The sequence below is a fragment of the Pyrenophora tritici-repentis genome, chromosome 10, assembly GCF_003171515.1.
Source record: "Pyrenophora tritici-repentis strain M4 chromosome 10, whole genome shotgun sequence".
NCBI classification, from domain to species: Eukaryota; Fungi; Ascomycota; class Dothideomycetes; order Pleosporales; family Pleosporaceae; genus Pyrenophora; species Pyrenophora tritici-repentis.
Genome location: NC_089399.1, coordinates 3,815,653 through 3,828,944, shown reverse-complemented (window position 1 = coordinate 3,828,944; position 13,292 = coordinate 3,815,653). Strand labels below are relative to the sequence as shown.

The following is a 13,292-nucleotide window of genomic DNA, read 5'->3' as shown; positions in this document are numbered from 1 at the left end:
CGCCGATTCCTCTGCGCCTGCGATGACGAGACCGCTGCCTCCGCAGGGTACCGCTGCTGCAGGTACGGCGGCGCCGTGGGCGGGTAATGCTATTCGCCAGGTACCTGCGCAAGGCGGTATGCAGAGTACAACGGCGCCGTGGGCAACAGCTTCTTCTGCGCGTGGTGGGGGTCAAGCACCCGGTGGTGGTATGCCAATGACATCTGCGCCGTGGGCGAGGGGGGCAGCGACCCAGGGCCCACAGGTACCGAGTGGACCGGACCAACCTACTAAAGCGCCGTGGGCGTCGAGGACGCCGGCCCCACCTCCTCCGGGAAGTGGTACAGCGGCGCCATGGGCGAGGGGCGGTGGGGGAGATGCGCAGCAGCAGCAGCCGAGTACCCGGGCGCCTTGGGCGGATAAGAGATGAGAGGGTTTGCTGGGGTGTGTAGGGTGAGTTGGGATTTGTATGAATAGTTGACGATGATGAGCATCATGAATATAGCTTAGACGATAACATCATAGAAAACGCAGTCACAACACACAGAAATAGAAAGAAACATGTATATTCTAAACCTCATCATATCTTCAACAAGCATTTTTTTTCACGCAGACCAGACAAAAACACCGAAGTGTCTCCCCCACAACCCTCCCTACGCCACATTCTCCATCAACCCCGCTCCAACCGTCCTCCCTCTCTCCCTCAACACAACCCTCATCCCCTCTTCAATCGGTAACTCTCTCTCCAATTGCACCACCACTCTTGCAACCTCACCCGGTTTAACAATTCTCGGCCTCTTCTTCACAACTTCGCCCGTAAACTTATTCAGCTTAGCACTCAACGTCCTGATTCCACCGGGCGAGTTAAGCGTGCTGCGGAACACCTCCACAGGCATAGGCAACACGTGTTCAAAGGCCAAGAGCTTAGATGTAAAAGCCTTGACGAGTTTGACGGGGTCTTTGGGGGCGCAGACAATGTCGCCTTGGCGGAGGTGAATGGGGTCGATATCTGCGAGGTGTAGGGTGGGGATCTGGCCTGCAACAGCCCATTCTACGGGCGCATCTTGGACTTCGATGGATTTGATGGTTGCGGTTTCGTTGGCAGGGAGCGCGAGGATTACGTCGCCGATTTGAAGTGTTCCGGCTTCGATGCGGCCGGATATGCTGAGTGGCGAGCGCATGTCTCCGCGGAAGACATCGGCGACGGAGAGACGGAGGGACTTTTGGAGGTTTCGCTTGGGTATTTCGATGCGTTCGAGAGCTTCTAGAAGCGTTTCGCCCGTGTACCAATGTGCGGCGGAGTTTTCAATCTTTTTGACGACGTTTTCGCCGGTAAGACCAGCTAGTGGTATGAAGGTTATCCGCTTTTCCAAAAAGCTTGCGTCTGTGAGGAAAGTTGACATGCGCTTGGTGATTTCGTCGAATCGAGATTTTGACCAGCCAACGGTGTCCATCTTGTTTACAGCTACGATGATATGCTGCATTCCCATGCTTCGTGCGATCAAGATATGCTCCTTTGTTTGACCTTTGAGACCAGACTCAAAGCTGTTCGTACTCGCGTCGATGACTAGGACCGGAAAGTCGGCTTGTGACGCTCCAGAAATCATATTTGGGATGAAGTCCTTATGTCCAGGCGCGTCCAATATTGTAAAGCGCGTCTTTTCTGTCTCGAAGTAGTTGGTTGCGATATCAACAGTAACGCCACGGCTTCGCTCTTCGCTGGTCTCATCCATAACCCAGGCTAGTGCGAACGACGACTTTCCAATAGTCTCTGCCTCTTTTCGCAGTTTGTCTATTGACCGTTGGTCGATGACTTTGAGATCATAGAGCAGACGGCCCATGAGTGTGCTCTTGCCGTGATCAACATGTCCTTTTCACTCTTAGTATTGTAACAACAGCAGGATTATTCGGTATTTTACTCACCCAATACGACAAAATTCGCCATTCGCTTCATATTGCTCTTCTCGAACTCATCTATCACATTGAGGTTCTTGCTCTTAACTCTAGACTCTTCGGAAACGGCGAGCTTCTCGACTGACTCTGCCAAATCACCGTTGGTCTGCTTCTTCTTCTTTTTCGGTGTAGTTCCTGTATGCCTTAGAAATGCGACTTGATAATGTACAAGAGTCTAGTGGCGTCCGCCGCCCGCGCCCTTTGCCTGTGCTGCCCGCACCACATCGTCCGGACTCGGTCCTGCAAAGGCTTCTGTTCCATCAAAAGACTTGTACGCAGCGAATGGCACTGGGAATTCTTCAATCTGGGGTTGTGGATGCTTGGTCGCGTAATCAGACCCGCAAAGAGTGGAAGCAAACATTGAGGCTGTTGCGCGTTGCGCTGGGAAATCAACAACGATGGCTGGCTGTGGCGCGTCAGGCTCCACCGTCTCAGGTTCCTTTGGGGCCTCTGGGGCTGGCGACGGGGAACGTCTTCGGATGGGGTATCTAGACGTTCGAGATGGGCGCTCTGCTTCTACACTGCTGGGTTTCTCTGGATTGTTGACCGAGAGCTTGTCGAGCATGGCGATGGCCGCGTCCGCATTACTTTTTGTTTTTGAGGCTGCAGCTTCGGCATCCTCTCGCTCCTTTCTTCGCTTAGCTGCAAGTGCAGCCAACTTTGAAGAACCTCCCAGCAAACCTCCTCTGTAGTGTGGCGCATCGACGGTTATAACACCTATACGTTCGGGTGGTACGTTGCCCCAGGGGATATCCCAGAAGAAGTCTGTGACAGCAGAGTTGGCGGCAGGCATCGAGATTGGGGGCAGGCAGATGGTGGGCAACGGTGCGACAGGACAGACGGACTCTTGCATGTCGCTAAAGTATATGTGAGTGTGCTTACCTGCAGTTGTGGGCGCATTCTGATGCGCTACGCTGGCAGCCTGATCGAACCGCGACGTTGGTTTGGCCTTTTCCTGCTTGGGTGCTTCTTGCTTTGGTTCCGCAACCCCCAGCTTGTTCTTCAAGTACGACACACTCTTGCCCACGTCGTAGTAGTAATGCCATAAAGCTTCTTGGATTTGCTCATCGCTTGTAAAGTCGCTCACGTCTCCCAGAGCTTCCCTCACTCGTATTGTGCCTGTGCGCATCTGTTCTTTGTCGTCTTCTGTCATGCCGTCTCCTGCATCGGCATCCTCCCCGCCCTCTTCATAATAGTCGTCATCGTCGTAGATATCGTCGTCGTCGTAACCGACGTTACGCGTGCGCGAGATGCCACTCTTAGGAGGCATTGCGTGTGGTTGCCGTCGATGGTCTGGAGGGTGGAAGTACTGGGGTTGCTTGAGCCTGTACAGCCGAGAGGAAATTTATTGTTTCGCGTACTTGGGGGAGAGGTGTCACTGGTTCGATAGTTTGAAAATCGTCGCGTACCTTGGTTGACGTCGACGGTAACTAGTGGGGCAGTCATTGACGTATGGCGCGGCTGCAATTGCCCCGCGCTAAGCAGCTCCAATGGTCAGCATTGCAGTGCAAGTGACCCAATTCAACATCTTGTACAGCATTAGAATGTGGAAAGAAGACGTCAAGAAACTATTGCATTGCTATGAATCAAACTCGCCGAAAGCTCGAATCCGCTCGTCCAAAGACGCAGCAGTGGGGTATAGTATTAGTAGAAAACCGCGAAAAAACAATGCCTGGGAAAGAGACCCTAACTGACACCTTGGCAATTTTCATCTGCGCCTGCCTCGAACACGGTCAACACGATTGCGGATCTTCCGCCATTGTCTTCGGAACCATCTGTACGTATGGGAGTGTCCTCGTGGATATTGCCCTGGTGTAGGCACTGGGGGACGCCCTGATCGAACCTGGTTCTCCCCGCTGTCGACAACCGATGATCCTTTAATGGAATCCTTCTAAGCTTGCACTCTGTCCTTGGGATCGACCGAGGTAGGAGTAGCCGCAGGTGCAGCCGAGATCTCCTCGGTAGGAGCCGCAGGGGCTGGGGCCGGAGCAGGAGCGGCGGGTTGCTCAGCTGCAGCAGCGGGCGCTGATGGAGCGGTAGACTGCTCAGTTTCAGCGGCCGCAGCTGGTGCAGGGGCAGGCTTCTCGTCGTGAAAGTTGGGCTCATCAAACATGGGTCCACTTGTCGCGCTCATGCCAGCGGCAGGCTTGCTGCTTGGCACCTCTGGAACATCTACTGGGGCAGCTGGTGCAGGTGTATCACTTGCCTTAGCCTCAGTTTCCTTCGGGGCCTCAGTAGCCGTGGGCTGAGCTTCAGCAGCAGTTGGGGGCACGGGCGCAACGGCGCCGGCGGGTTCAGGGGCTGAAAGAGAGTCGTTAGTCTATGGGTATCTTTGGTGTAAAAAAAAAAGGAAAATCGTCGAATATCGTAAGAGTGGTAACGTCGCGTGAGATCAACCATGGCCTTCTTAGGCGGGACCGGACCACTGGTTGTCCAAGGTGACTTTCATTCGTCGCCTGGAGCCATCCCAGGCATCTTCATCCTCGTACTCTTGTGGGGTGGAATTGGAGTGGAATGATGACATACTCGCTGTAGCCTTTCTGACCTCAGTCAAAGCAGCAGCTTCGTCTTTCTTGGCCTCATCCTGGGCTGGTGCCGCAGCCGGTGCAGCTGGTGCAGCCGGCGCAGCTACCTCGGCAGGTGCGCCGCTCGTCGCGGGCGCAGGCGTAGTCTCCGTCGTCGCAGGCGCTGGTGCAGGCTGGGGCGCAGTAGCAGGGGCTGGTGCAGCTGGTGTGGTTTCGGTGGGCGCCGCATTTGAGGGGCCAGCCGTTCCAGTGGCCGTTGACTGGTTCTTAGACTTCTTTCTAAACAGACCCTTGAAAGCCTTCTTCATCGTGTCGACGGCGTCGAGTGCTGTAGGAGAAATGTGTCAGATAGCGAAGCTCTGGGAATGATAATGATAGCGATCGCGTGGGATGATATGGTGTGTAATGGGCTGGCGGAAGAATGTGGGCTGTGTTTGTGTTTATATCGTGGTTGGACAAGGCAACCGCCATCGCAGACCTGCAAACAACGAGCACCGATGATTTCCGTGTCGGTGACGTGGAAAGAGTGAGATTGAAGGTGAAGGAACATTGCACTTACGAACTCCCGGCATGGTGATGGTGAGCTCTAGCTAGCTGCAGTGAAAGTACTCAAAGTAGGGTGAACGGTGAGTTTGGCACCGGCGCGTAAGGGTCAACAACAAGAAAGGGAGGTAATCAATAGGTAGCTGAAGGAACGTAGGTGAAGAGAAAGCGAAGAGAGAGAGAGAGGGAGTTCCAAGCTGTTGTACTAGAGTCTGGCCGACTGCACCCTGTCACGCTAAGCCAAGCTGTCTCCACCTCCACACAATGTCATGCACGCCAATTGCACGACGTGCAGCGTGCGTCCCCTAAAATAGCTGGCTCGTGCGTCGCCGTATGCACATTGCACACCTTGAGCCTGTCATGAGTTTCAGGTTATCTGGGGAACCTGCGCCTGCGCTTACCGCCGAGCTATTGCCTATACGGCGGTTGGGCATGAGATTACCAACTCCATTCGAATTACGTTGCCAAAAACGGCATCTTCCCCTCCGCCGACGCCGACGCCGATTCAGGATCGTCAGCGCCCTGCAGATGACATATGGAGATGCCAATGCGCTTACACAGCTCGGCTCAAAGGCACGCAAAACCTGCCAGACCAGATGAATCTAGAGACATGAGAGATGGGTAGTAGACGCCGTAAGGCCAGCCATTGCATAATAGCAGACGTATAAGAAATGCGCCGCGGTAAGTTCAGCTATCTCGATAGCTCGTTGATATTTTCATCTTATCACTTCACCACTTTTGTCACTTGTAAACTTCAAATTGAAACCATGGCTTTCTCAATGGGGATGCCGTTCAATGAAGGCGAAGAGAAGATGCATCGTCTCCTTCGCGTTCCACCCCAGGACAATCCAACCTCAACTATGCTCACACCCCAGGCATCCAACATGTTCCAACGCGCGCCTCTCCTCGCTTTCGGGACTCTAGATGCTCAAGACCGTCCCTGGACCACGTTATGGGGCGGAGAGCCAGGCTTCTTAGAGCCGCTCGGTGGAGGATTCGTTGGCACGCGAACGCTCGTTGACAGCAAGAACGATCCCGTGGTACAAGCACTCGTTGGTGACGCAAAAGACGGGCAAACATCAAAACCCGCGGACGGCGGAAAACCAGTCGCAGGACTAGCCATCGATTTGATGACAAGAAAGAGAGTAAAAACAGCCGGACGCATGATAGCAGGCGCACTCCGAGACACAGACGCCACCACCTCCCCAGCCCAACTACTCCAACTCGTAACCAAAATCGAGCAAAGCCTAGGAAATTGTCCCAAATACCTAAACCAATACGAAATCCATCCTGCGTCCATATCCTCAACTTTGCAATCATGCGGGCCCTCACTAACCCCACAAGCCACATCCCTCCTTTGGAGAGCAGACATGTTCTTCCTCTGCACCAGCACCGCAAACGACATGGACGTGAACCACCGCGGCGGCGCCCCAGGATTCATCCGCCTCATCTCCGACACAGAGATAATCTACCCAGAGTACTCAGGCAACCGGCTCTACCAATCTCTAGGAAACCTGCAAATGCGTCCCCAAATCGGACTCACAGTGCCCGACTACGAAACCGGCGACATTCTCTACATAACAGGCGTTAGTGAGATTCTCTCTGGCGGCGCTGCCGCCATACTCCTCCCTGGCAGTAACTTGGCCGTTAAGATCACAATCAGCGAGGCGCGCTTCGTTCAGTCCGGTCTGCCTTTCCGCGGTACCAAGAAAACACCAAGTCCGTATAACCCGCCCATCCGCACTTTGGCAGCAGAAGGTAATATCAAATCTGCCATCTCTTCGTCAACTATACCCATCACAGCCCACCTAACCAAACTTACCCCCCTCACCCCATCAATCACACGCTTCAAGTTCTCCGTCCCCAGCGGCTTGTCTTACGAACCGAGTCAATGGGTCGCGCTGGATTTTAGTAACGAACTAGATATCGGCTACGAACACATGCGCGACGATGACCCGTTGAGTTTGAATGATGATTTCGTTAGGACGTTTACGATTTCTTCTGCTCCTTCGCGTGAAACTTCGTCGACGGGGGTGGAGGGCAAGGAGAAGGAGTTTGAAATCACAATCAGAAAAGTGGGCGCTGTGACGAGGTTTCTCTGCAAACAAAACGAGCGTTCGGGCTTGGAGGTTTTGGTCAGGGGTGTGGGTGGTGGAATGCAGATTGGGACGGATAGCAGTGCGGTTATAGTGGCGAGTGGGGTGGGTATTACACCACTTTTGGGTCAGATAGGGCGCTTGCGGCTGGAAAAAGAGAGGTTTAAGTTGTTTTGGGCTGTGAGGGGCGGGGATGTGGGGTTAGTAGGGGATACGATTGAGAGATATCCGGGGTTGGATGGGTGTACGACTGTGTTTTTAACGGGGCAGGTAGTGGATGGTGTGAAGGAGCAGTTGGGTAAGGAAGCGAGGGTTGTAGAAAGGAGATTGAGGAAGGATGATGTGGAGGGTGTGGAGGCAGAGACTTGGTATTTGTGTGCGGGCAAGGGGATGAGGAAGGAGGTGTTGAGGTGGTTGGATGGGAAGAAAGTAGTTACAGAGAATTTTGATTATTAGAAGTGATCTAGTAATCCTGTCTTGACATCTTAGTTTCTACTCATCGTTACCGTAAACGTCCGCATACCCATTCTTTCAACGACATATTCTTACCACACACCGTCCACCCCCCAACCAACCCATCTAATCCACCCGCCTCCTAATCCTCGCCGCCACCTTCCCCCTCGGCACCAACGTCCCAAACCCCTTCTCCCTCGGATCCGGGTCCAACCTCCTCGCGCCCTCAACATCGCAAATCTCAACCTCAAACACGCCCATCACCACCGTCAACGTAACAATCCCAATATTACGCGCAAAATGCCGTCCAGGACACTTGTGTTCGCCGCCCCCAAAACTCATCCACGTACTACTCAACCCCGCATCGCTAAAGCGCTCCTTCTTCTCCCCGTCAGACACGAGGAAGCGCTCCGCCCAAAAGGTATGCAGCGGCCGAGCGAGCGCTTCAGTACGCGTTTTCTCCCACCCAGGAGCGAACATGCCAGCCCATTTATTAGGGATGAAAACCGCGGTTCCCTGCGGAATGCTGTATTTCTCATCCAGGGCAAACGAGGGTGTTGTTACTGAGCGGACGGTCAGGTTGGAGCTGTAGAGGCGAGTTGTCTCTGCGTGAAGCGATTGTAATAGCGGACGCGTGGTAAGCTGCGTGAAGCGGTACGATTGCGTCTTAGGATCTGCGTGTTTGTTTATTTCGCCAAGGATGCGCGTGTTGAGGTCGGTGCTACGTAGTGTCTCGTACACGTACCAGAAGGTTATGGGCACGCTGAGACTGGTTCCGCCGTAGAGGAGGCCGAGCGTTTGGGCTGATCGGGCGTATTCGTCGTGGCCGGGTAGCTCGCTGTATAGTTCCTCGCGTTCTTGGGCGAGGCCGGAGCCGGCGACTGGGTCCCAGACTGTGTCTGTCTTGTTTTGTTTGCGGAGTTCCATGGATTTGGTACTCCAGACTCTGAAGTTGCCGAGCAGACGGTCGCGAGCAGCATAGGCTTTGGGGATTGCGATGCGAGGGAGGCCTAAGAAGAATTGATCTGTGGCTTCGATGTGGGTCCAGAGATCAGCTATGAGGTCGGGATAGGTTGATACTAGTTCAGTTCCGAGGATCGTGATAGCGACGGCGTATGTGACGTGATATCTGAGGAATGAAAATAGATCTGGTATCTCAGTCCACTCTCCTGTTGAATCCAACGTCTCCCCGATTGTGCGTTTTAGTGTTTCAAACATCCTTGTATCAAGTAGGCCTAGGTTGGAGCCTGTAGTGTGGTGCCGGATATGTGTTGTCTGGATGTAATCGGTGTTTGATTCTTCAGACTGATAGTAATTGATAGCTGATTGGGGGCTTCCCATCAAGGCACCCATGATTCTCTCGTGGATGAACGGATTGGGATCCATCTCTTTTGCTGAGCGAATGGCGTTTTTGATATGATCCGGGTCCACGATGATGCACATTTTCTGGCCTGCACCATCAAGGATGAAAGGAGTTCCATCGCCATATTTTTTCCTATCAATTGTCAACACATTGATGCAAAAGGGTGTACGTGTAGTGCATTGGGTGGTGATCAGATAAAGGCCCCCCCCGTCATGGGCCGGAACCATCCGGATAGGTGTTTTCACTTACAAACAATTCCCCATGAACGTCTTCGAGTAGAATGCCAGATGAAAGGCATGTTTCAGACCTGGGATCCAGTACGGTACTGTCGGAGGCATAACATTGTGGCCCTTGCTGTTCCTAATTGAATGGAACCAATGCGAGCTTAAAATTCTAGTGCAAACACAAACGACGACAACAGTCACGATAACCCGGGCAAGTAAGCTGTGTTGGACTGCTGCAAGCATCGATGGGCGATCGATGCCCACGGTAGTGGTGTTGACATCCATGCTTGCTGTGTTATGCGATATGCAGTGATGCACTTGGTTGTGGGATGTTTATGTAGTTCTCCTGGGCAGCGAGGTTGGCGATACAGATCAACACTAAATAGGGAGTCGGCCCTACTCTAGGTAACTTAGTCGTGAAACGGAAAGACGAAAATCGACTGGTTGGTGGACGTGGTGTGTCTTGCGCGCACGGACTGTGAACTCTCAATCACGTAGTGTGCATGTATGTTGTTGTCTTTTCGTTGTGCGGGTTACAGTGTTTGGATGTCAGCAAGATGACCAGAAGATAATATTGTGAAGTCGTGAAAGTGGTTCCATGACGTCTACGCGTTGTGTACCGTTCCTCAACTTAGCCAGTCTTCCCCCTCACATTGCTTTTTTTCGAACAACTCACCCTAAACTATCTTTTATGCTCACTGATAATCATCTCCGCCGCCATCTCGGCAATTCCATAAACCAGCGTCTGAATATGCGCACTCGGTAGCAAAGGAATAATGCTCGCGTCTACTACTCTCAATCCCTTGGTACCATACACCTTTAGCTTGGTATCCACCACACCGCCATCTTTCTCTGGAAGCAACGCGGCAGAACCAACGGGATGGTAAATACTTAGCGTATTAGCCAGCGCATACTTCTTCCAGTCCTCATCAGTTTGAACCGAACTACCAGGCTCGTACTCCTCGGTCCAGACATCGCTCATGGGCTTGGACGAAGCAATCTTGCGCAGGAACTTGGCTAGGTTCGTCGCGGCTTGCAGATCGTAAGGGTTTGACAGGTAGTTTGGGTTGATGAGGGGCTTATCGCTGATGTTGCGCGAGGTGATGTGAACGTAGCCTTTGCTGAGGGGATGTTGTACGACGCCGATAAGGGCGAAGGTTCCAATGCCGAATTGGGATGAGTTCGCTGCTGGGTATCCTTTGAGGCCGGTGTAGCCGTCTGAGAAGATGACTTCTAGTTGAGGAACCATGGTGCTGAGGGTTGGGGAGAAGTAGCTCTTCTTCAGCCTGTCCGTGGTGGAAGTCAAGGTCTTGTCGTTCAGAACTAGGTTTTGGAATTTCGAGGACGTGGCGTTGGATACGATGCTCCATGGGAAGTATGCGTAGCCGCTAGCGGTGTAGTCGTAGAGTGATACGCGATCGGCGTTGTAGAGCGCCAACTCAGCAGCTGCGCGTGTAGCGTTTTTGAGGACATCGAAGGAGGGATATTCGGGCTTGAGCTGGTACGAGATTTGGATACGGATATGATCTTGGAGGTTCTCACCAACGGAGGGCAGATGCTTGACGACTGGAATGCCAAGCTTCTCAAGGAGTGTTGCGTTACCGATACCAGAAAGCTCAAGAAGACCAGGCGTCTGGAATGATCCTGCGGAAATTATCACTTCCCGCCGAGCAGTGATGGTTGTACCGTCCTCCAACGTGACTCCAGTAGCAGTCGTTCCCTTGAAGTTGATCTTCGCTACACGCGTTTCTACCTTCAAATCAACATTTTGTAGAGCGAGTTTAAGGTACTCTGGGGCGTAGGAACGCGTGTAGTTGGGGCTGACGTTGCTTGGCTGGGTGGACACTCCAATTAGATTACCATTGAGAGACTCTCGGTTGGTTACCAATCCAAGACTGTTCATGGTTGGGTACCATGTATCCTGGTGCTTAGGAAAGATCCTGTTAATAAGCGTCCGGATAGGTCCTGTCTTGCCAACTCCTTCTGTTCCATACGCGGGCGACGGCAGGAAAGTCTCAACCTTCAACATAGCAGCGTACAGATTCTTCCAGTTCCACCCCTCATTGCCCAGAGTATGTTCCCAGGCATCCAGCTCATATGCTGAGGTCCGGTCCCATGTCATAAGATTGAGTGCTGAGCTGCCTCCAAGGACTTTGCCACGATTCTGGGAGAACACGCGGTTGTTGGCGGCGGGCTGTGCGATGGTGGTAAAATTCCAGTCATACTTTCCACCAAGCGTTGAGCCCTTTCTACCTGGGATGCTGATGCCTGGTTCTTCACGACCGTCGGGCCCGGCCTCAATGACAAGTATGCTTAGATCGGGAATGCCAACGCTGATGCGTGAAGCAACCGCTAGGCCTGCAGTACCACCCCCTACTATGATCTTGTCTTCCTGTTAGAAACTGCTGAACTGGTATTTTATTTCTCAATCCAACTTACAAAATCATATGCCCTAGAGTTGGCCGGTTGGCTTTGCTCACGCCCGACAATTGCTGCACAGGTGTGACCCAACAGCCCAGATGCGGCCCACGTCAATACCAGAAACTTCATCTTCCAGCTGTGCGAATAGAAAAAGATGCTGCAACGAAACAGCACCGCATAAAACTCAGAAGCTCGACGTCGGGCGTACTCGCCTTGTATATATAGATCTGCATACGCCACCACTATCGCAACGGCTGAGATTCATACTAGCGGTATCCAGCATATCGACCGGCATATTTCTAGATTAGCCACTTAAGACAGAGACTCGGGTGGCCTTTTCGTCTTTACCCGGTTCCGGAGTGGACATTGGACGGCATGTTGACAAGCGACTGGGCAAGACATCCACTTTTCGAACACTAGCAATCCAGTTACCAGGAAGCTACCCGTGCGGGAACAGGGATACCGTCAGACTCTGAGGCTCTTTGATGCCGTTGTCTCGTTATTCGTATTGGTAGTCTTGGCCTATGGTATTGTTGCCATTTTAGATCAACATAGAGTTGCTGGAGAAGGAAATCACAGTAAACCTTTTCTTCTGCAAAGGGATCATCGAATTATGTACGCTCCTGCAGGTAGAGAATCAAATTTCCCGGACGATGCGCCACGCTATCGAGCCGAGAGATTTGTGCATGAGATTGGGACGCCTTAAATCGACAGCACATAACCGTCTTGACCGTCCGGACGGTAGCGCATGCAATTCATTCATACAGCGCTGACTCCCCAACATCTTGGACGCGTGCACAATTCTCGTGTTGAATTGATAGACCGTAAGCAAACCAACGTGAAAAAAAAGCTTCAATATAAGCATTCTCGTCACACCTGCAGGAACAGAACGCGCACCAACCGCGCTAAACCTCATCCTTCCAAACCACGAGACACTATTACACATATGCTTTCTATCTTCGAATCATCTCTCCCTAGAATCAGACTTCACCTCTCTCGATCTACATTTCGATCTCTCGCACGAACCATGTCCCGTTCTAAATACAGCTCACTGGCGCTCGATCTGCAATACGAACGCTTGGAACCCGCGCACCCACTCAGCTGAGCTAAACAACCCCTAGCATACGCAACCATCATCAACGCCAATTGAACACGAAGACCAGGCGAAACAACTGTTTCGCATTAATTGTCTTATCCATCTTCTTGCTTTTCATTACCTCGCTCAACTGCTCAAGAAGTAATAGGCGGCACCACCACCACAGGCGCTTCTCATAATGGCGACCCCCCATCGCAACCGCGTAAAGCCCACGGCTTATCCCAGCCTACCCTTCCACAGCATCCGCACCTGCCAATTGCTCTCCGCAACAGTAGTGTCGGGTATACTTTTATATTTCCTGCGCGAATTGGCGCGGGATGAATATCATTTGCCCTGGACGTTTATCTTGGTATGCGACTGACACATATGCCCAATCTACACTCAACCAGCCAACCGACTATACTCAAGTATATGCTAACAAGAGCAAAAGCTCATGACAGTTTCCATCCTAACCATGCTCTCCCTCCTCACAACCATCCTCCTTCACTTCTACCACGGCCTCAACCCGATCCTAAACGTCGTCCTCAACGCCGCGCTCACACTACTCTGGACGTTGGGTTTTTCGCTGCTGGCATGGTGGTGCAGGGGTACGCTGGCGCATGTGTGCAATACCAGTAATTGGGAGTCAGATACGGGGGT

The 13,292-nt window shown here is 52.5% G+C and overlaps 7 protein-coding genes across 7 annotated transcripts; 2 read left to right on the top strand and 5 right to left on the bottom strand.

Moving 5' to 3' along the window:
• Positions 1-22: 22 nt before the first annotated feature.
• Positions 23-409, top strand: PtrM4_053020 (uncharacterized protein; the record flags this gene model as incomplete). The annotated part of the gene is made up of 1 exon (XM_066104982.1): positions 23-409. One exon carries the CDS (start codon positions 23-25, stop codon positions 407-409), a length of 387 nt encoding a protein of 128 aa, XP_065959546.1.
• A 223-nt stretch (positions 410-632) lies between these two features.
• On the bottom strand, positions 633-1,820 carry PtrM4_053010 (uncharacterized protein; the record flags this gene model as incomplete). Its single annotated transcript, XM_001937051.2, has 1 exon — positions 633-1,820. The coding sequence occupies one exon, from the start codon at positions 1,818-1,820 to the stop codon at positions 633-635; it is 1,188 nt and encodes a 395-aa protein (XP_001937086.2).
• A 287-nt stretch (positions 1,821-2,107) lies between these two features.
• PtrM4_053000 (uncharacterized protein) lies at positions 2,108-3,061 on the bottom strand (the record flags this gene model as incomplete). The annotated part of the gene is made up of 1 exon (XM_066104981.1): positions 2,108-3,061. The coding sequence occupies one exon, from the start codon at positions 3,059-3,061 to the stop codon at positions 2,108-2,110; it is 954 nt and encodes a 317-aa protein (XP_065959545.1).
• Positions 3,062-3,823: 762 nt separating this feature from the next.
• Positions 3,824-4,066, bottom strand: PtrM4_052990 (uncharacterized protein; the record flags this gene model as incomplete). Its single annotated transcript, XM_001937050.2, has 1 exon — positions 3,824-4,066. One exon carries the CDS (start codon positions 4,064-4,066, stop codon positions 3,824-3,826), a length of 243 nt encoding a protein of 80 aa, XP_001937085.2.
• A 1,701-nt stretch (positions 4,067-5,767) lies between these two features.
• PtrM4_052980 (DUF1421 multi-domain protein) lies at positions 5,768-7,263 on the top strand (the record flags this gene model as incomplete). The annotated part of the gene is made up of 2 exons (XM_066104980.1): positions 5,768-7,205; positions 7,256-7,263. 2 exons carry the CDS (start codon positions 5,768-5,770, stop codon positions 7,261-7,263), a joined length of 1,446 nt encoding a protein of 481 aa, XP_065959544.1.
• A 412-nt stretch (positions 7,264-7,675) lies between these two features.
• PtrM4_052970 (uncharacterized protein) lies at positions 7,676-9,421 on the bottom strand (the record flags this gene model as incomplete). Its single annotated transcript, XM_001937048.1, has 2 exons — positions 7,676-9,044; positions 9,162-9,421. 2 exons carry the CDS (start codon positions 9,419-9,421, stop codon positions 7,676-7,678), a joined length of 1,629 nt encoding a protein of 542 aa, XP_001937083.1.
• A 397-nt stretch (positions 9,422-9,818) lies between these two features.
• Positions 9,819-11,686, bottom strand: PtrM4_052960 (uncharacterized protein; the record flags this gene model as incomplete). Its single annotated transcript, XM_001937047.2, has 2 exons — positions 9,819-11,519; positions 11,576-11,686. The coding sequence occupies 2 exons, from the start codon at positions 11,684-11,686 to the stop codon at positions 9,819-9,821; spliced, it is 1,812 nt and encodes a 603-aa protein (XP_001937082.1).
• Between the last annotated feature and the right edge of the window lie 1,606 nt (positions 11,687-13,292).